General features: G+C 52.5%; 1 protein-coding gene, 1 long non-coding RNA gene and 1 pseudogene across 3 annotated transcripts in view; 1 reads left to right on the top strand and 2 right to left on the bottom strand.

Moving 5' to 3' along the window:
• MAPKAPK3 (MAPK activated protein kinase 3) overlaps positions 1 to 17,594 on the bottom strand; it is a 28,423-nt gene extending 10,829 nt beyond the window's left edge. The window contains exons 1-2 of one of the 2 annotated variants that reach the window (XM_040445496.1): positions 17,463 to 17,594; positions 16,915 to 17,191 (exon numbers count right to left, since the gene is read on the bottom strand). In XM_040445496.1, the coding sequence (XP_040301430.1) occupies positions 16,915 to 17,139 (225 nt within the window). In that variant the 5' untranslated portion in view covers positions 17,140 to 17,191; positions 17,463 to 17,594. The remainder of the gene's footprint in view (positions 1 to 16,914; positions 17,192 to 17,462) is intronic. The other variant, XM_040445498.1, reaches the window with a different exon arrangement.
• LOC121011254 (ubiquitin-conjugating enzyme E2 L3-like) lies at positions 4,673 to 5,351 on the top strand (annotated as a pseudogene).
• A 183-nt stretch (positions 17,595 to 17,777) lies between the features above and the next one.
• Positions 17,778 to 21,672, bottom strand: LOC121011252 (uncharacterized). The gene is made up of 3 exons (XR_005781553.1): positions 20,888 to 21,672; positions 18,709 to 20,788; positions 17,778 to 17,989 (listed from the first exon to the last, which is right to left on the bottom strand). It is a non-coding gene; the product is annotated as an uncharacterized LOC121011252 (long non-coding RNA).
• Between the last annotated feature and the right edge of the window lie 51 nt (positions 21,673 to 21,723).

Here is a 21,723-nt window from a genome sequence, read left to right as displayed (position 1 = left end):
AAAAGACGGCCGGGTGGGCACAGTGCTAGAAGGGAGGTGTGGGAGAGAGTGGGGGGAAGGGAGTGGATGGCAAAGGAGGGCCAGAGGGCCTCATGGCCTAAGACTGTACCCTGTGCTTTGCTGAGGTGGAGGAACAGGTGGAGCTGCCCTGAGTTGGAGCCTCTGAATGGCTCCCACCCTACTCAGTCCATATTTAGGAACCCATTTCCCACACGGATTAAAATAGTCCTTTTCTGAGTGCCAAGGCCCTGAGAACAGGCACAGGGGTGGAGATATGGCTGCCCCCAGAAGACACAATAAATGCCTCCACTGACTTCTCTGCAGGGGAGATCACAGGGGCCAGAGCCGTGGACCTGGTCCCACCCAGGCCCAGCTATCAAGAAATCTCCTGGGCTGTCACTCTTAATCCCTTGGGTTGGCTTTGAGTGTGGCCCCAAACCTCTTAGAGCCTCAGTTTCCTCATCTTTCTTCTCCATAGCCAGAGGCTTCTCCTCTTCCAGGAGTCCCCCCAATGTCACCTCTTCTCAGAAGCCCTCCCTGACCACCCCGACTAAAGAGGACCTCAAGAGTTCCTCATTCTCCCTTCACCCTTTTTCTTTTTTTATACATGTGTTTTGCTCATTAAGGTATACTTCACATACAGTAAAATGCACAGGTCTCAAGAGCCCAGCTCAATGAGTTTTGACAGCTGCACACCCCGTGACCCACACCCCCATCAAGATAGAAACACTTCCAGCTCCCCAGCAAGCTCCCACGTCATCACCCTTTTTACCTCCCTCCTGTGCAGCACTGGCTCACAACCTACAATTAGCTTGTTCCTTTGATAACTCTTTAAACAAACACACACATATAGATATTGCACTTTCAATGTGCCTGGCTCTGTTCTGAGCACTTTATAAATGTTAGGAGCAAGGGGTTTTGTTATCACCATTCTTTAGCTGAGAAATGGAGGCACAGAGAGGGAAAGTAACTGGTCCCAGGCCACACGGCTGATTCCCCAGCCAGGCTGGCACCATGCTGCCTCCCTCATGAGACTGTGGGCCCACAAGAGCATGGCCAATCTGCCTGGTCACCTGTGGGTCCCAGTTTCTGGGCCTGGCACAGAGTACTGGCTCAGATAATACTTGTATATTTATTGAACAAGTAAACCTAGAAAGTGGAGATAAGAGGATGAAACCCTCACAACTCACCATGAGGACAGAATAAGATTAAATTGAGGAGGACCCAGGAAAGCTCAACAGATGGTGAACCAGATTTTACCACCTCTTCCAAGGAGCCCATCCTGACTGCTCCAGCCCACAGGCTATGGCTATAAACTGGCTTCAGTCATGCAGGTACATGAGTCCATACAATCCTTCATAAAAGATGTCTCCAAGCAAGAGCCCTTTTTTCCCAGGCATAGAAATGAGCACAGGGGTAAGTTATAGGAGGCTCAGGTTCTACTCTTACTCTCAGTGTGACCTTGGGTGGTTCCTTTGCGTCTCTGGGCCTCAGTTTCTCACAGAGAGAAACTATGGAGTTTGGGCTAGATTGGGAGAAGGGAATCTCTCAGAGGTTCAGAGGTGCAAAGGTCAGAAGCTCCTTGCAAAGTAACTACCATAGCCCCACTCCCACATCACTGCCTTCATGGAGCGGCCCCTGAGTCTCCACGGACACCTATCCAAATACCTGAACTTCATGGGGGCCACCTGGTCCCTAGTCACAGCCAGGAAGAAAAGAAGGGGGGTAGTCACCTCAGCAGATCCCCCACCCTTGCCTCACTCCCATCCCATGTCCCCTGGACCCCCCAGGGGTCCACCAAAACTAAGTGTCAGTGATGGTTCCTGGGCAGCTCCAGCTATGCCCAGCAGGCACCCACATACCTGTGAGACGGAACCCTGGCTTTCTCCTAAGGGTGGGCTCCTGGCTGTACTTGAGGTGAGGGCCCCCACCACAGGTAGATGAGCATCAAATCTGAGATGACATATCCTTGAACAAATGACACCACTCTAGACTCAGGCTTTGATGAAGCAGTTTCCACCTCTCCCTTCTCCCTCACTCTCCATTGCCAAATTGTCCCCAGACCCTACAGCCAAATGGCCAAGATCCCTGCCAACCCCAGCAGACAGTAGACCCTGACAAAGGTTGAGGCAGCGGGGCCCATGCCCCTCCAGCGGCACCAGGTGGAATGGGAGCCTTGGGACTGGCCAGGCTCCCTCTCTCCCTCCCTGCTGTGTTCCGTCCCACCCGAGGACAGGCTTCACGTGTAGATGGAGGAGGTCCTGAGTTCAGGAGCTGGGAAAGCAATAGCAACATTTGACTGTTTGGAAAACAATTTGTAGTTGACAAAACGCTCTCTTTCCCCTTATCTCATGGGAATGCTGGTGCCGCCCTATGAGGCAAGCAGGGCGGGACCAGCAACCCCAATTTATAGACTGAGGAAAGAGAGGTTCAGGAAGATGAAGTCACTGCCCTGGGGCCACCAAGCTGGAGTGTGGCAAGGCTGAACAGGGAGGAGAAGGGACTTTTGAGAGAGTGTCCAGACAACCCCTCCCCTAGGGGAAATGGGAGGAGGGGGTGACACCAAGTTGAAGAGGCACTGGCCAAAACTACTGCTTACAAGACTCGGGAAACTTGTTCTGAAATAAACGTGTGCATAGGTGTGTGCGAGAGCAGGGGTGTGTGTAGGGATGTGCACAGGAACATGGGTACATGCATGTATAGGGGTGTGTCCCTGAGGGTGTATGGGTATAGGGAGCATGGGGGGTGGGGGAAGTGTGCAAGTGAGGGGCTGTGGGTATGCATGTGTCTCCATTCCCTGCAATAGGGACTCTGAACCCCCAGAGATGGGAACCACCCATCTGTCCATCTATTCATCCAACATTTTCTATCTCTCTGAAGTGCCTACCAGAGTACTGGACACAGAGAGGTGCCCAAGAAAGACTGGAGGTCTTGCTACCACAACTTAACCTGTGACAGCCTTGCCCAAGCAGGTGACCAAGCCCAGACCCCTCTGCTCAGACCTCGTCTCTCACTGAGGCCCCATCTTCTGCATCACCTCACGTTGCCCAGAGCTGTAAAAGCACTCTGTCTGCTTTCCTAGGGCATCGAACAGAGCTGGGATGTCTGCAGTGGCTCTGTGAAGACGCAGTTTTGGGACAAGCCCCAACACCCTACTACTGCCACCTCCCAGCCCCAGAAAGGCCATCCACCCAGGCCCATATGCTCACCCACATATCTAGTGTCCACATCCAGCTAACCCCAGGGCTGGGCTCTTCTCAGGTAAAAGTGTTCACACTATCTCCATCTGTCTCACACACAGGAAGTCCCAAGGCCACCAGCCTGGACAGGCAGCCTCCCCCACCCCACCCCAACCCCCACACTCCCAGCCAGTTAACCTGCAGCCTGGGCCAAGCTGCTGTGTGGCCTCTAGGGGAACACCCACTCCTTCCGGGGAAAGAGAGCTGGCTTGCAATCTCTCCCATCAGTGAGGCACTAACAAATTAAGAAATATTAACTCTGGAGTTCTTGACAACCCACGGCTTGAGAGACATCATTCTTACAGCAAAGGGAATCTCCTGGAAGCCAGGTATCCAGTTGTTCTCACTGTCCAGTGAGCCACTAGAAGTCTATTATTGCCACTCCTCTATTCATTTGACAACATGATTTCAGGCATTTTATAATCCTAAAGCATGACAAATAAAACAAAAAACATCAGATTCTCTTTAGAATGAAGAGAAAAATTAAATATACCAGACACCCATGTAACTAACTCATAACTACAACTGAAAATACAATTTAATTCTGAGCTTCCTGGGAGTTTTGGCAAAGAAGAAAACCAGATAGGTTCTGCTGCTTTTATCACCCCATGAAGAGAAGCACAGACATTCCTTGAACTTTTTTCAAGACGAAATTCTTTTTCTTTTTTAAGATTTTTATTTTTTATTTTTTCAATGTTTATTTTTTTGAGAGAGACAGAGACAGAGCAAGAGCGGTGGAGGGGCAGAGAGAGAGGGAGACACAGAATCCAAAGCAAGCTCCAGGCTCTGAGCTGTCAGCACAGAGCCCAATGTGGGGCTTGAACTCACAAATAGTGAGATCATGACCTGAGCCAAAGTCAGATGCATAACCAACTGAGTCACCCAGGCACCCCTCCAAGACCAAATTCTTAAAGGGATTCTGCATCAGACCTTACATGAGGGAAAAGTGTGACATTCTGAAAACGCCTTTGACAATAATTTTCCAAGATACAGAAAGATTCGCATGAAACTATCTGATAATAAACTCCCTCCTAAAGACTAAGGCCAGCACTTGGCATTGTAGCCTGGCACATCCACCAGGAGGCTGAGATAACATCACCAGACCCTTTATTTTCTGGGGAATCTCAGCTTTGTTCTGTGCCAGAGTATGGAAAAGAGAGAGGTAGAAGGACTGGTATGTCCCTAACCCCTATCACATCTTCTCCCACTTGGGGGTCTAGTCCCAGCCTCAGGCAAGGGCAGACCAGAATGCTGAAGAGCTGCATTTCTGGGCTATTGATTACATCATGTTCAACACCCAACAATCGGGCAGCAGAATTGGACAGAATGTTATAGGAAAATACAGGTTTTAAAATCACATTCTGTTCACTGTGGGGAAACCTCTATTCTCTACAGAGAGAGGCTATGGATAAGAAAAAGCACTTTGAAGCAGCACCAGATCCAAGATGGCGGCCGGCAGGAGGCTGATGAAGGAGCTTGAAGAAATCCGCAAACGTAGAATGAAAAGCTTCCGGAACATCCAGGTTGATGAAGCTAATTTATTGACTCGGCAAGGGCTTATTGTTCCTGACAACCCTCCATATGATAAGGGGGTCTTCAGAATCGAAATAAACTTTCCAGCAGAGTACCCATTCAAACCACCGAAGATCATATTTAAAACAAAGATCTATCACCCAAACATCAATGAAAAGGGGCAGGTCTGTCTGCCAGTAATTAGTGCTGAAAACTGGAAGCCAGCAACCAAAACCGACCAAGTAATCCAGTCCCTCAGAGCACTGGTGAACGACCCCCAGCCCATGTACCACTTCGGGCTGATCTAGCTGAAGAATACTCTAAGGACCGTAAAAAATTCTGTAAGAACACTGAAGAGTTTACAAATAAATATGGGGAGAAGCGACCTGTGGACTTAACTCTGCCGCAACTGACTCCAGCGAATGTGAGTGGAGACCCCGAGCAGCACATTCAGACACCCCGCAAAGCAGAACTTTGTGGAAAATTGACACATGCCACCGCCTGGCATTTGCTTGTGGTACTTACTAACTTTCTACAGTTTTCTTAATCAAAAGTGGTCTAGGTAACCTGTAAAGAAAGGACTAAAAATTTAAGACGTTCATAAATAAATAAATAAATAAATAAATAAATAAATAAATAAATACACACACTTTGAACTTACCACATTCCCTCTTTGACAAGAATGTTCAACTCAGCCATATCTAAGATCCCTTCTGGCTCCCAGTCTGATTATTTGGTATTATTTTTTTCCCATGGTGACAGATCTCTAATTTTATGAGAAACACATGCCACTGGAATGGCAAGATTCATTTTATAGCCAGCTGTTGAGACCACCCCTGCCTTGTGCTGCTAACACCAATGAGGACCACCCCTGCTAGCCCCTGACCCTTGCAAGCTGCTCTGTCCACTCAGAATGGTAGCCATAGCCTCAGAGATGGGATGGGATGGATTGACCTCAAGTTCAGGATTCAGAAGCAGGAATTTCCTTCTTAAGGCCTCAGTATCTTCTTATAAAGCCAGAGCCATGCCCCTCTTCCCCTCACTCACTGCCTCCACTCCCCCACTCCCATCCCCATCCAAGGACACTAGTTCTGTTTGGAGAGGTGCTGGCAGTGTCAAGTCTAACTTTTTAGCCACAGCTTCGAATTAGAGCATCAGACGTGTGCCATTATTCTCTCACACACTCATTTCCCCAGCTTTTGTATCTCATTAAAGGAGCTAATGGAACCAACTCTGCAGCTATGCATTAGTTGGCTTCATGCCAGATCAGACCTCGCTTCATTAAGTTCTGACCATATCTTGTCCTCCACTTGCCCTGTCCATTTACCTCTCCTCCTCAGAGGCTAAGTTCCAGGGAGGTCAGCTTGCATGACACCACAGTCCCCAAATGCCCAGGCCCCAGCTGGATGCTCGGGGACTGATAGAGTCAGATCAGTTTTAGCAACCCCTTCATGACAACTGTCTCCCTGGTGCTCGGCCAGCGGTGTGTTGGCCACAGCGTTTGGTCATAGACATCACCTCATTCAGTGCTCACCATATCATGAGAAGAACCAGTTTCATCCTTTTAACTGTGGGGAAACGGTGATTCTGAGAGGTTAGGTGACTTGCCCAAAGTCACACAGCTGGGCAGTGACAGTCAGGACTTGAACCTGCCTGTTGGTATCTAGGCAGTGGGGACCACGCAGATAGCTGTTTTGCTCCTTTCATATGTGGGGTTTGGCCCCATACCCTGGGGTCTAGACTAGGCTCTGCCACTTGGTGGTTATTGTAACAGTGGCCGAGGAGACTCAGGCTCAGGGAGGTTTTGGGGCTTCTCGGGGTCTCATGGCTTACATATGTAAGCCACCTCTGGCATCCAGGAGTCTTTTGGGAACCAAGATTCAACCCTCATGCTCAGGGAGGCCTGCCCATTTTACAAATCCCTTCCCTACTTCTGCAAATATTTACTGGCCCTGCCTGAGGGCTAGGCCCAGAGATAGGGCTGGGAATGCATCCACAGGCAGTCTGTCCTCAAGGATTTTGGGGTTTATTGATGAGTTATTGTAAATTAGGGTACTTGGTGAGGATATAAGCCCTAGGGAACTAGTCCTGGCTCCTTCTCTCCCGTTTCTTTTCTTTCTAGATCCAGAACCTGGCAGAGCAGGCAAGGTGGGGAAGCCTAGCCAAGGGAGCCTAGGAATAAGGGGAGCCTCCAAATAACCCCCTTCTAGGCCAAGGCCAGAGCACCTGATCACAGGGAGTGAAGTGCGGGGACGAGGGTAGGACAGCTGATAAGCTGGGAGCTTCCCTGACCATCTCCCTAGGATGGGAGAGGGTGGCTGAGGCTCCAAGCTGGCTGTCTTCCCAGGAACCTCCGCGGACAGGAGATCCGACACACATTTGGAAATTGTCGAGTCAGGAACGCAAGACTCCTTCAATTTGCTAAATTTTGATGGCCTCAGTTTATCTGTTTCCCACCAGCTACAGACAACCTGGAAACAAAGGCAGAAGTGCCAGGTCTGGGGAGAGGTGGAGATGGGTGGGAGAGGGGAAGAATGCTTCCAGAAAGAGAGAGCTGAGCTGGGCTCCACGGCAGGGAGGGACAGAGACAGCAGGAACATAAGTGTGGGCTGGGCAAGCCCAGAAATCCCAGTACCCTAGGCTGGGAGCCATGTAGTATGAAAGACTAGCTATGGGCATGGGACTCCAGGTCAGACAGACCCGGATGCCAGAAGCAGAGGTCGCTTCCATCCTCCACTTGCCTATAAGCTTTGGGCAGACCATTCAACCTCTCTGAACCTCACTGGTCCAATCTGGAAAATGGGAACAGTGACAGTATGCAAGTTCCCAGATGGCCACGAAGATGGAATGAGAATACACAGAGGGCTTAGATTAGCACAGTACCAAGTGCATACTGAGTGGATATGGGCTTTAAGGTTTGCTTGGCTTCAGGATTCCCCTGGGTCTGCCCTCAGGTGGCCCCACACTCTTCATGTCCCTGTTCTTCAAAACTTGGGGAAATCCAGATGCAGCCTCTGGCACCCAGAGGGATCCCAGCCTCTGGAATCCAGCAGGTCACAGAAAATGGTCTCAAATCCTGAGAGGGGCAGGATTAGACCTGGCTTTGCAAAAATTAATGAAAAATCAAGTCTATGGATTCTGTTTTGCTGTGAAAAGCTCAGTGAGGAGGGGAAAGACCCTTCCTGGTGGTGAGAGGATGAGAAGGCTAATCTCAGGGGAGAGACCCTGGGGGCAGGTGGGGAAGCAAGGTGGAGAGCTGGGGACCCAAGCCAGGGAACTCACCCAGCTCTCAGCTTGGCAGACTAGAGGAGAGGCATATCTTCACTCCCTCAAATGGAAGCCACCTTTATACCCTCAAGTCCTCCATACATCCTTTTGAGCAAAGTCCCCTTCTGCAAAATGTGCAGTGACCTTGGGGCTTATTCCTTAATTTCTCTGAGCCCCAGTTCCCCATCTGTGGTGTGCAGGCTCCTCACACGTGGCAATGGGGACAGGAGGACAGGCTGGTCTGGGACTACCAACATCTACTTCACAGGTGGAAATAGGGGCCCAGAGAGAGCTACAACCTTCACACAAACACACCCCGCTCAGAGATTACACATGAAGTGGCAGGACAAGAACTCCCTTTGCCCCAGGCAGGTATCAGATCCCAGCATTCTGCCCACAGCCTTCTGACAGTGGGGAGTTTGGGGGGAGGAGCTGAGGTGCCTTGTGAGGTCCCTGAGTACATACTCAGAGGGTACAGGTTCTATTATCCTCCTTTAACTTCTTAGAGGAAAAAAGCATTTTTCTGTCAAAATCAGCTACATAATTAGTAAAACATTACCCTGGTTCTATTTCTCCTATGACAGTGTAAAAATGAGACATTTTCACCCTAAGACTGGAAGATTTCAGCAAATACAAATGTTTTATTCTAACCTCAGAAGCAATGTTCCTTCAATGGTCCCTCCTCACGAAGACTCCCACCTCAGCCAGTGTGTGTCCCACATTGTGCCACAGTGATGCCTACATAGCTGCTGGGGCTACAGAGGGCAGTGGCCACCTTCCCTAAGCAAAAGGTGACCAAGGCAAGTGAGGATATGACCAGGGCACCCAGCAGGCCATGCCCCTGGCCAGCCCTAGACATAGGAGATTCAGCACCCCTGAGATTCTGTCCCCCTGGAGATGTCACAAAGATAACAAGGAATAAATGTGTGTGGGAGACAGGAGGGGGGACATATTGGACTACTCCAAGAGGCACAGTGCAAAGACCCTAGGGAAACTTCTAACTCCATCCCCCAGACCTGCTCTTCCTGAAGCCAACAGCCAACACTGTATCTGCTGGCATCGCTCTCAATTCACTTGGCTTCATCCATGTCCCTGCAGCTCCCCACACAGGCTTGGGTGAGCACAGGCATCCATTACCTTACTCAGTCTTCTCCCAGGAGAGGCAGGGGCAAGTGGCTTCCAATCTCCATTGGTACCCCCCCGCGCCGGGCCCCCCCCCCCCGCCAGCCCCTCTCTCTCTTCTGCTCCTGTTCAGCTAGAGGGCTCTGAGGGTTCCCACACCCAGCCAGCTTCTGGGAAATTTTCCTGGTCTCTGATCATGCCATGGAGCCATAGCCATGAGGAAGGGGAAGTCCTCTGAGAGACCAGGGTAGTAACCTGGCAGCACTGAGGGACACTCCTGTCATAGGAATGGGCAAACAGTGACTCATCCCCATTCTCTCAGGCCTCCCTAGGGTAAAGATGCACCCTGGTACAGGCTCAGCCTGACTAAAGGCTTGAACTGGGCAATGGAGTACAGTGGAAAAAGGTCTTCAAAGCTGAGTCATAACCCCAGAGCTCCTGTCCCTGTCACACAGCTGACTGTTCCCCTGGCACATTTACTAGCTAGCTCAGGAGTGGCATCTTGGGGCCCCCTCTAGCCAGTCTCCACGCTGCTTGTCTACTTGTGCCACTACCTGTCTGTCTGCTTCCCCAGCACTGCCCACGATCACTGCCCACCAAAAAAGTCTTCACTGCTAGAAGCGGGGGACCTTGTCAAGCAGAGCAGCCAGCTCCTCATCTTATAGATGGGTAGACTGTGACCTAGGAGAGAGGTCTGGCTCCTGATCCCCAGGGATAGCTGCGAGCCACAACTTGGCTGCCCACAGGCCAGGGTTCCAGCCCAGCCAGGGCATGCCCCTGCTCTGTGACTCTGAGTGAGTTACTTTGCCTTTCTGAGTCTTGGTCTCTGCATCCATGACACTGGAGTGATACAACCCATTCTTAGATTCTTCTGTTTGTGGTTAGTGTATAGGAAGCACTCAAGGGATAAGTGGGTGCTCTTATCCCATCCCCCACCCCCAACTCCTACTCTGTGTGCCACTGCCTGCCAGAGAGCATGGAGAGTACTTGCCAGTCCCTCTGTCACAGCCTGAGAAGGGGGATTAAACTTTATGTTGGGGGAACACCTACAGAACAAGTTGTGAGCCCCTTGTTGGAGGCTGAACCCTTAGGAATGGGGTGATGAGTGTGGTAGCTCCAGGCCCTGGCCCATTACACCCCTGAAAATAGCCTCTGAGGGTCAGTGAGGTGAGGGGGTCAGGTTCAGGGTGCAGGCTAGAGAGTCAGATGTTCTGGGGTGCTCATCCCAGCTAGTATGGGGCAGCCCAAAGACAGTATTGGCTTCTAGAGTAGAGGTAGGTTGCATCTAACATTCAAGCCCTCCCAGACTCTCCACAAGTTCCTCCCACTGGCTCTGAGGCCCTGGCTCAGACCCCAGCTCCTCTCCTCAGTCTCAGCCAGAGAATCTTTGGGAGTCACAGTGCTCCTGGTCTCACACTGTTGTCCTGAGCAAAAGTCTCATACCACTGAGCCATAAAAGAAGACCCAAAGGTGGAGGCCACAGTTGAAACTAACTTCCCACACTCCACAGAAGACACCTCGGGTTACAAGCTTGGCCCAAATGTTCCTGACTCCACTGCTCTGGCTGCCAAGGCCACCAGCAACTGGTCAAGGCCAGCAGCAGGAGGGGACATTGTGAGTGGCATGGGCACAGCCAGATGCTCCTCTTTCCTGCCCTACACCTACCCTACCCTGTTGGGGGGAGACTTTCAGAGTGACTAGGATGAATTCCCAGCACCTGGCCAGCCCCATCTGTCCTATGCCTGCCCTCAGCCTGCGGGCTGCAGAGAAGAAGCCCAGCTAAGCCTGAAACTCCTCAGACAGAAAGTGGCAAGGTGAGAGAGGGGAAGGACTAAGTGACAGCAGGAGAAACAGAGAGGGGAAAGAAGAAATGGACGAGACAGAACAGAAAGTGCCATAAAGAGAAAGCAGGAAGGACAAAGCCCTAGCCTTAAAAAAAAAAAAAGGCAACCCTAATACCAAACCCACAAAAAAACCCAAAATCAATATTCTCAGCATCTCTGGCCTGTCCAGTGCTAAAAAGGCCTCCTGAGGCTCCTTATTCCCCCAAGCAGCAGCCTCCTCTCATACTCCTGCTCTAAGCAAAACCCCCATGGTTCCCAGCAGCAGGACTTTATTCACAATCACACAAGGCCTAATCCACTTAATTCCAAAAGGGTGGGAGGGTAGGGGGTGGGGGAGTCCAGGATACAAAGTTCCTTTCACACTATTCTTTCTCACCCCACAAAGGGCTGGCTTCCCCAGGTGCAAGATGAGCCCAAGGGAGTCCTCATAAAGACTGATAACACGCCACCAAAAATGCACTCAAGCAGCCCCAAATGAGAGCTCTGCCCTCTAAGAGTGTCTACTGGCCTGTGCTGTATCATAGCAGGAACACAGGGATAGGTACAGCCACCAAGACTGAATCTTCCTTCCGGCCACATGTTCAAACCCAGGGTTCAAGTACACCACAGAGATGATGATTTTGCAAAAGATTCCAAAAGTGCCTTTTTGTCCAGGGTCACTCAGGGAGAAGGAGGCAGGAAGGATTTCAAGCCCAGAGCCTTGCTCTCTCTCAACCCCAGGCAGCCTCTCATGTGGGAACACATAAGATCTTGAACAGACAGGAGCAGGCCAGCAGAACCAAAATTCTCCTAGAGAATCACGGGAGCCAGTGAAAGCCATGTTCTAATTGTCCTAAGAGCAGGAGACCCACCCATGCAGGAGGGCTTGGTGCACACTCTTACCACACCTACGGCTGACTGCAGTCTTCAGCTCTTGCCTGGTGACCATCACCTTTGGACACATGGCAGCCAGTCACGAGGCTGGAACCAAAGGAGGTGGGGGGACTGCAAAGCCAGATGCTCCACCTGCTGCCCACTCACAGGGGTATCCCATGATGATATCCCAAGGAGGCCCTTGGAGAGAAAGATGAGGGATCCATGCAGGGAACTCACTTCCCCAAGTACAAACCTCAGCAGAGACACGACAGACCTCTGTCGTTACAGAGACCGGGCGCTTCCCACACAGCCTGAACTGAATGACGGCCCAGGTGACCCAGAAGCTCCTCGAGCACCCTGAGCAACAGTGCTCTACAATGGTTCTGATGATGTTACGAAAGAAAGCTCTGGGGGAAGGAGGGAGGATTTTTGCCCACTTTGTGAGGAAGGATACCAAAGATAGACAGAGGCCCCTAGGGGTGAGGTATGAATCTGAGTTGTGGGCAAATGGAGAGGGAAAGTGGCTGCCCTTTCTCAAGGCCCTTCTTCCACAGAGCCCTCAGTCCCTCTATGGCTCCCCAGGGTTTATTGGGGTCTGGACACCTGCCCTGCTGAGATCAGCCACGTCCTGCCAGGACACACGACTGTGAGTAGTGTGTTGAGCTGGTAGGTGTTGAGCTGTCCAAACCAGCATGCTGTCACACACACCCCGTGCCCTCCTCTGTCATCCACATCCTTCTCAGATCAGAGGCCTGGATTAAAGCTGGCGGTCTCTTCCAGGAAGTCTACCCTGGCTGGCCCAGCCCTGACACAGTTTCCTCTCGCCCACTCACCAACCTGACTTCCTGCCTGTGGCAGCCTGGACTCTGCTGGGCTGGGCTTGTCTGAGACTCAAAAGGCTTGAGACAAACCACACAACCTTTCTGAGGCAGTCCCACAGCCGTCATGGCCCTTGTGTGCTGGCCTGCAGGACTACTTGTCTGCTCACAAGCAGACAGTCTTACACAGTGAGGAGAGCTGGGCAGATAGAGACAAACACCAGCAGCATCACTTGGGGCCCAGCTGGGGCTATCAGGGCTCCCAGTGGAACCACGGAAGATGATGACAGCACCCTTCCAGGGGCCAAGTCTTAGAAACCATCCCCTGTCCCCATAAACTAGCATGAGGCACAGGGTGACTTAAATGCTAAGACTCTGGCATCAAACTGCCTGGGCTCACGTCACAGTCCTGCCACTCGTCAGCTGTGCATCTTGGGCAAGTCATTCGCCTTGCTGAATAGCAACAATTTTGTCCATAAAATGGGAATGACAAGAATTAGGTAACATAACACATCTCATGCATTGGGGATAGGACCCATCAGAACAGTCTGGGAAACTGTTGGCCATTTTTGAGAATATTAGAATCTGCAGCACCAAGTCCTGAAGACTGTGTCAGCTCCTGGATAGGGTGGGAAGACCCTGGCAGTCCCAGCAGCAGTTTAGGCTTTGAGCACAGCTTGCAAATGCGTGAGCAGGTACGAAGCAGCTCAAACAATCTCTGCCAAAAACTCCACTATTTGCAGGTTTTAGGGTTTGATGCCTTTCCTAGAATCTTTGTTTAAACAGCAAATTGCCACCTCTGGCAGTTCAGAACTTTCTACCAGCATGGTAGCACATGAGCTCCTCAAATTCTTTCCTTCCAGGAGAGGGACGGCCTGGGGTGGGGGTGGGGGAGGTGGTTGGGTACAGTGAAAGCCCTACTGGGGACTCCTTTGCACAGGACTGCCGGCCCCTCCACACGCTTCCTGACTTGTTGACTCGGTAACAAATGGCCCCGCCAAGGCTGATCTGACCGGTCTGGAGTTGGTAGGTGAGGGGGTGGCTGCTGCCAAATGAGAAAGTACCGGCCTGCCTGGTGGCCCCACCCAGCCTCAAATCCAGCTCCATAGCACCAGCTTCAACAGGCCAGCCCCACCCATGGAACAATGTGGGGAACTCCCCGGCATGGGGACCCAGCACCCCACCACTCCATTCTATTTGAAGAAGAAGGGAAGAGGAGGGCACTGGGAGCCCTGGGGCCTCCAACATACTCAGTGGTCAGAGAGGAGGGCCCCTAGCCCCAGAGCCCAGAGAGCAGTGGTAGGAAAGAAGAATCACTTCTTCCGCATGCAGAACCCCTCTGTCTTCTCAAAGCTTTTTAGGTTTTTATTTATCTAAGTGCCATGGCTACTTCTGCCTGCCCTGAGGCAGAGGACCACAAGTGGGCTGGGCAGGAAATCAGGAGGGGAAGAGATTCTGGCCTCTGCTATAATCTTAATTAAGCTACATGATTTCTGACCACAGACTCCAGGTCACAATTTTCACATATGTGATGAGGATTGAGGGGTTGTGTCTCAAATGTGGTGGGGTGACTAATGGGGGACAGATATACAAGGCTGTGCCCAGTTAGGAGTGAAACTGAGGCATACTGTTTCATTAGGTAGGCCTAGAAGGAGGCATAGGCAGGAGGTCAGTAGGAGGCAGTCCCCTGCCCCCCATGCTTGGCGGGCAGTCCTCTAGGTCCTGCCAACAGGACTGCAGCAAGTGCTTAGGGGGGACTGAAGAGTGGAAGGGCCTGCCAGCAGAAGAAACTGGCCTCAAGAGAGAATAGCTGAGTGTGAGTGAAGCCAAGATAAACCACAGCAGTGTCAGGAGCTGAGGGAAAGGGGAAGAGGCCCAGCTCCCCGAGGAGGAGCCTGCTCCTCCAGGGCCCCCAGAGAATAGCAACGGCTACAGGACATTGACCACAACTCTTCCTGTTTGATGAGGGCCTGCTACATTCCAGGCTTCAGGGTAAGCACTATCTGCCATTTTGGACAACAAGGCCAAGAGGACAGGCATGGAGAGAGGCCAGGGCACTTGGCCTGGACCACCAAGAAGGGCAGAGATGGCAGGGGTAGAGGCTAAGCAGAAAAATCACACCGTCTTCCTCAAAGTTAGAGCCACCACTCACAGTACACGTACGATGTGCCAGAGGTTGTACTAGTGCCATCTTGGAAGATGGTAAAGACCAGCCAGATGGTAGAAACTTCCAGACTTGGTCGCTGGAAGGGGGCTGGGGGCAAGAAAAGGAAAGTATTGGAGTGGGGCCCACATCTAATCCATGTATCCCTTGAGGGCCAACTTAGGGCCAGGTCCTGAAGGTTCCAAGGCAGTAGCCCTAGCCATATTCACCCATAAAGCCTAAAGGGGTACAGCAGGAGAATTTATTCTAGGCCTGTCCTAGTTCGCAGTCCAGAACAGAGAAAGCATTGAAGCCCTAGATTCAAGAGGAAGTGCTTTGGAAACTGTTGTAGTCAGAAGTCCCCGCCCCCCCAAGTCATTTGTCAAACACAGCATCTATGGGGAAGGGCCTAGACCCAGCTCTGCTTAAAGTGGTGCTGCCTGGGCCCACAATCTCTGGCCTCCCCCTCTATCCCTGCCTCACTCACAGCATCTGGAACACCATAGGGGCTGGTCAGAACTCAGCCTTGGCACACAGGGCCAAAGGCTTGGTATTAAGAAGAGGTTCTCTGGCCTCATTTGGCCCCTTGCCTACCCAAACTGCCCCTGACCTCATAAGAGGTGAGAGAGCTATGATGGTGCTGAGGGAAGAGGTGGAAACTCCCCACTGAGAACAGCCACTTCCCCCTCGAAGGACTCAGAGGAGGACCCCAAACCCCACTTCACTACTGGGTTAGTAGGTGAAGAAGCTGTGCCTGAGACTCAGCCTTGCCAGCCCAGACCAGCCACCTCCAGACCCATCCTATCAGCCCCAGTGCCCCTAAGAAAGACACAAGGAGCTGGGCCCAGGTCCCTGCTCAGTTACTTGCAGACACTGTACCCTAAATAAGTCCCGTAGCCTCTCCAGGCCTGCACCAGACCCAGTACCAATTACTCTACAGTCACCATCACATTCTAAGCTCACATAAACCCCTTATCTTTCCCCCTGAACAGAGGCAGAAACCTGGTTTCCAGAGTCCAGGACCTAGTCCAAGGTCACAGAGCTGGCAAATGTAGGCCAGAGATTAGAGCCACGTCTGCAGAACCCTGCACTCAAGCTCATAATTGCAATGTCTGTAAAATGAGAAGATCCTTTGCTGTATTCTAACCTCCAAAGCTGCTCTCCTTGCCATGATCTACCCATCCAGGTGGCCACTGGCACAAACCACAATGGAGTGAACTTCCCAGTGATGACAGATTCCAGGCATTCTGGGTATGAGGCAGGGTCCTGGGCCAAGAACTAAGTGACTTAAGCCAGAACTATGTGGCTACATCAACCACCTCCAGGACTCCCTGGATTCCATCTCTATCAGTGAGTTCTTAGCCAGGCCTCCAGGGGAGGCTGTGGTGTGACATGAATAGATGGCTGGCCCACCCTCTGCCCAGGAACCAGGGTGGGTCAGACTTGAAGCAAGGCCTGCCCCTTTCAACATGGGGCCGGTGACTCAGCTGGAGCCCATCAGCAGCTTCCTGCTCACAGACGTGATGGGCACCATCCTTACCCACCAGCCAGCCCTGGGAGTTTCCCACCCCTCCAGCCCAGGCAGGCAGGGGCCATAGGAGAAAGCAGCCCCACCCCAAGCCTTGGTGGGGACTCAGCCTCAGGCAGAAGGAAACTCAGATTCATTCCAGTCAGAAGAGCTTCTCATGAAAAAGAAGAAGAGGAGAGGGGAGTAGGAAGGGTGGGGGGAGGAGAAAGAGAAGAAGAGTTTCTCATGGAAGGAACAACCAAGCTGAGTAAGCCCCCACCCCCCACCCCCACGCCCTGCCGGAACACAGAAGCCCAGCCAGCCATAACCCCAGAGTCAGGAACCGCTCCTTCCCTGCTTCCGGGTAGAGCAGACTCTACTCACACTGACTCCACCCCTTGCTCTTAGGGACATCCTGAGCTTAGCTAAGCTGAGCCTCGACTTCCCCACCTGTAAAGCAAGGAGGACCAGGAGCCTGACCTTACAAGGTAGTGTAAAGATGAAAGGAGATACTGATCATAAGAAGCTTAGCAGGGGTCCTGGGCATATGTGCACCCACAAGCCTCTGCTGTTGGGCCCTCCGAGTCACCCAGGAGGGGTCACTGACCTTCAGGGCACACTTCTGCCCAGTACGCCTGTGGAAGCACTCCAGCACCTTGCCGTTCACACCCAGGCCCAGCACCTGCTTGGACAACTGGTAGTCATCGGTCACTGCGTACTTCTTGGGCTCCCTCCGCCCCCCGAGGGCAGGAGCGCCAGTTGAGCCGGGTCCGCAGGGTGCACCCTGCGGTGGCGCGGGGCCCCCCTGCTCCTCTGCTGTCTCGTCATCCATGGCCCCCGCGGGGCGCTCAGAGGCGACCCCAGCCTGGCGCGTCCAGGGCCACCTGAGGGAGAAGGGAAGAATGAGTTCCTCTCAGACTCCTCCAATATACCCCAGTATTGGAGCCCTAGAGCCTGTCTGGGCTGCGGGTCTTGGACGGGGCCGGGAGTTCGGGACGAACTGCGGGAGAGTACAGAGGCGAGGCAGGAGGGGTGGTCGCACAACCAAGCACTAGGGAGTCCGGCCTGACACCTGTCTAGAGGGTAAAGGGTCGAGCGCCAAGTGACCGTGAGGTTCTGGGAGAGGGAGGTGGAGGGGGCCCTATGAGGGCGTACCTGGCAAGGGCGTATCTGACAGCAGAGTACCTGGCTGCGGCGCCGGCGAGGGGCAGGGACCGCGGTCCCGGGAGCCAGCGGCCGCGAGCGCCTAGAGCCGAGTCGCGCCGCCGGCGGCCCACGTGACCGCCCCCCTCCTTTCCTCCACGCCCCCCCCCCTCCCGCCCCGCGCGTCCCCGACTTGAGGCCGGGCTTGGTCAGCCTTAAAGGGCCAGGCGGGCCCTGGCAGGACCGGGCGTGGAGGGAGCCTCCGGCGGGCCCCGCCCCGGAGCCCCGACAGAAATAGGGGGCGTGGCTTCCCGAAGGAGAGCGGAAACCTCCTAGGCTCCCGAGCCCCGGAACCGCGAGGGCAGTGAGAGCCCCGGAGCTTACCAGCGACCTACGAAGTGACAGCGCAGTTTCTCTTGGAGCCACAGGAAGCCACTTGAGTCGGGCGTTTTCTCTGCACGCTGCCAGACGGCCCTCTAGCAAGGCTTGTAAGGCTTGCGACTTCCTTAGTGGTGGCCCACCGCCAGCGTACCTAAAGTCTTAATTTTTGCCATGGAGCCACGTGAAATGGCATTTCGTTGTGATTCGCGTTTTTCCCATCCCTGCGGGCTCTGGGTGTCTCTCGCCTTCTGTGCATCTCCTGCTCATATCCGTGGCTTCCCCCCCCCCCCCCCCCACTTTGGGATGAAGCGTCCTTAGGCCAGATATCCTAAATTCCCATTTGTCAGATCCATCAACTTTTCACCTTCTGGTTTGAGCTTTTGGTATCGTGTTTACAAAATCGCCTCCTCCCACTCCAGATACTCTTTGGCTATGTGGTGCTCCCTTCCACATTTAGGTCTCTATTCTGAGCCCATTTTATACCTTAGGTATTTTGATAGTTTTCCCATCACAGGCTGTTAAACACCTCATTTCACAGATGAGGAAACTGAGGACCCCTGAGAGGAAACAACTTGTCTAGAGTCGCAGTGGGTGTTGTTCTCTCCTGGGACAAATCTGCACTACACCAGCACACCCCTCTCACTCCCCAACCCTCAGACTGAGGGACTGGAACAAGGTGGTTCACTTGGTACTGGGAAAGGGAGACTTGGGTCATGATCTCTGCGCGGGCCTCTGCTGCCATCTACAGGCCACTGGCATAACTGCAGGCACAGCCTAGGTCCCACCCGTAGGTGTCTCTGAGTCCTTCTGACTTTGGGATTGGGCCGGACTAGCGCTTTCACCCACCTCCCATGCATGCCCCAGCACAAATACGCACGTAGGTGCACGTGGATTCCTGGGGTCCTGTAGGTCCAAGGCTCTTCAGAGCAGTTCCTGGAGAGCTGGAACCTGCTGTGCTGGAGGACAGTGCCCAGGGCTCTGCCCTGTCTCCTTGAAACACTCTTCAAGCTAGCAGAGTTCAGCGAAGGAGAGGCCCTGATGATGACCTCAACTGACCGTACTGAACCCTTCTTTTGGACTAGACACTGTGTGGGTGTTCTACCTGGGCACTCCATGACCTCACTGGAACCAGAGTAGGCAGGACTAAACACATCCCACACAGCCTACAAGACAGACAAGCCCTAGAGATCAAGCAACCTGCCTAAGATCAGTAGCTGTCATGGCAGAGTCTCCACCCCAACCCCTGAAGAACAACTCCAGGGCCCAGCTCTTACCCTCAAATGATGCTCTCCTCCCCTGTGCCTCCCTGCCCCATTCCTACATCCACATGTACAAATATGCTCTCACATATGTTCAAATATGCACACAAATGCACAAATATGTACACATGTGTACAGACACATGGGCATGCACATGCACACCACACACATACACACATTTATGCCTAGCTGGACCCAGAATCTCTCTCCCTGAGTCCCACTTAAGAATCTGATCCAAGATCTCAGAGCCTTGGAGGAAGCCCTGTGATCTGGAAACTTCTGCAGCTTGGAGACTGGAGAAGGATCCTCCCTCTGGAGGTGATTGGTTTGGGCCAGGTGAGCCCAAAGCTGAGCAAGATCTCATTCTGGACAAGCAGGGTCCCACTCAAAAGCAGAGTGCTGGGCAGCTGAGGGTGGCTCCTTGTCCCAGCCAAAGTTATCTCAGTGTATGCTGTAGTTGCTGAGATATCTTATTTTCTAAAAATGGAATTAGATTACAATTATTCTAAACATTTTATAATTGTATTTTTTAACTTATCTCTTTTTAATTAAAATTTAATTGCATAAGTAAAACTTGGTTGTTATAATAAATTCAAACCATAGGGAAATGTAAAAAGTAAGCACTGGTGATGCCTGTCCTCTTGCAGTCTCCATAACCAATGCCAGTGCTTACAAAAGCACACACATTTCCCATATAGGTCCATCATAGACAAATGTTTTGCAACTGCTCATTTAATCCAAGAGAGTCAGAAGGTGTGGTTTCCCTTAGCTGCTCATTTTCCAGCAACCACCTGCACACTGATGGGAGAATTCAGCATTTGGGATGGCTGGGCAGGGGTGGGTTCATGGTGGCAGACTTTGCCACACAGTCCTCCATGATAGCTGTATGTCCAAGAAGTCTAGGGCTGAGGCCTTTGGAATAGCTTACAGTGGCAAAGAGGTCCAGTGAGTGTGGGGAGAGGGGGAGAGGGCTAAATATATCCCTTACACACATATACATGTGAACTGTCCTTCAGGGGGAAGAGAGGCTGCAAATGATGAGAGTAGAGAGACCAAATAAGCCAGACTTCAAGGAAGGCACTGCTGGTATTATTGTGACTGACCCATCTTGTGACTGTTTTGGGTAGGAAGAAGCAGGGAGATCCTGTGACAAGGCCAATCCCTGGAGTGGGAAGAGGGGTTATCCTGGAATATGGAAATTTGTTGAGTGAAACCATGAGAGGACTCGCCACTGGGTGGCGATGTGGGCCTAGCAGTTAGAGCAAGAGTGTGTAGGGAGCAGACAGCAGGAAAGGTGATAAAGAGTTGGCCAAGGGGACCCACAACACTGGGGCAAAACAGGGGCAGGCCACATACTGTGCACACAGGTGCATAACTGTCAAATTCACGAAAGGTGGCTGGAGGGCAAAACCCTTGGGGCCCTCTAATTTAACATACAGAACTGCATAATCACTGACATCTGTAAGGGAGCTTTCAAGGGGACACCATTGGGGTACTCTGACATGGACTGGCCTGGAGGCAGGAAGCTTCACGGAGGACCTTAAAGCTGGATCTTGAAGGATGCCCAGGAGCTGTTAGGTCAAGGCACTTAGAGACGATGGGGCACTGGGGGGAACTGGGCTACAAGCCCCAACTAACCACTTGTCAGCTGTGAGATCTAGGGTGCATTTTAACTTCTCTGTGCATCAATCTCCTCACCTGTAAAGAGGACACAATATATAATGGTTAGACAATGAAATGAGGCTGGAAATCGCTGAGAGCACCTGGCACATACTAAGTGTTCTGTAAAATACTCACAGTTAGAGGGAAGACAGAGTCTTGAGGTAGAGAACTTGGGATTTGACCCCATAGAGACTCAGGTACCCAGGTTCAAATCCTAGTTGTTGCTTGGCAGCTTGAAGCCCCTTTGTCTTCATAATAATGGAGCGGTAGACAGTTTCTACTGAAGAGACTGCACCCTACATAGGTGCCCCATGCTGTGGTCTCCCGGTGCCCAAGCCATCAAGTGAGTAATGAAGTCTCCACACTTGCCCCATCCCAAGATTGGGATGTGCCTTCTTCCCCAAGTCTTTCAGAGAAAGCATTCTCGCCTGGATCCTTTTGGCTGTGATGGATCCTTGACCCCCGCGGACCTGCTCGGATCTGAGGCCCCCCTCTGTGCCCCTCCCCTCCTCTCATGTCCTTCTCCAAACCCCACCCCATGCCACCAGTTTCCCCACCACCGCACAGAGTCCGGAGATCCAAGTGCGGCCCACAGGGGGCGCTTGCACACCAGACAGACCGCCTTGAGGGAGCCGCTAGCTGGGAGAACAGACCCAAGACCCTGCCTCGTGCTGCCACCAGTTCTGCAGAGAGATACAGGGGCCTGTCCCCAGTGAAGCGGAATGCCCGAAAGAAGTCTGCGCTCGGGTGGGGAGAACCCCTGTCCTGGAGAACCCCTGCCCCGCCCTGGCCTTCTTCAACCCGGTTTTTCCCTGGTGATCCCTAGGTCAAGCTCAACCCGGCTAGTTTGTCTGCCTCGCATCTCAAAACTGCAATTGGCCCGCCCCCCTCCCACCCCGAGCTGCGATTGGTCGGCGCGTGGGGCCCCGCCCCATTTTCCTGGAGAGTTCTTGGAAATCTGTCAAAGGTGT

Source organism: Herpailurus yagouaroundi, unplaced genomic scaffold (assembly GCF_014898765.1).
Source record: "Herpailurus yagouaroundi ecotype Mexico unplaced genomic scaffold, PumYag 193, whole genome shotgun sequence".
In the NCBI taxonomy this organism is placed as follows: Eukaryota; Metazoa; Chordata; class Mammalia; order Carnivora; family Felidae; genus Herpailurus; species Herpailurus yagouaroundi.
Note: the sequence above shows the minus strand (reverse complement) of the source record. Positions and strands in the feature narration are given on the sequence as shown.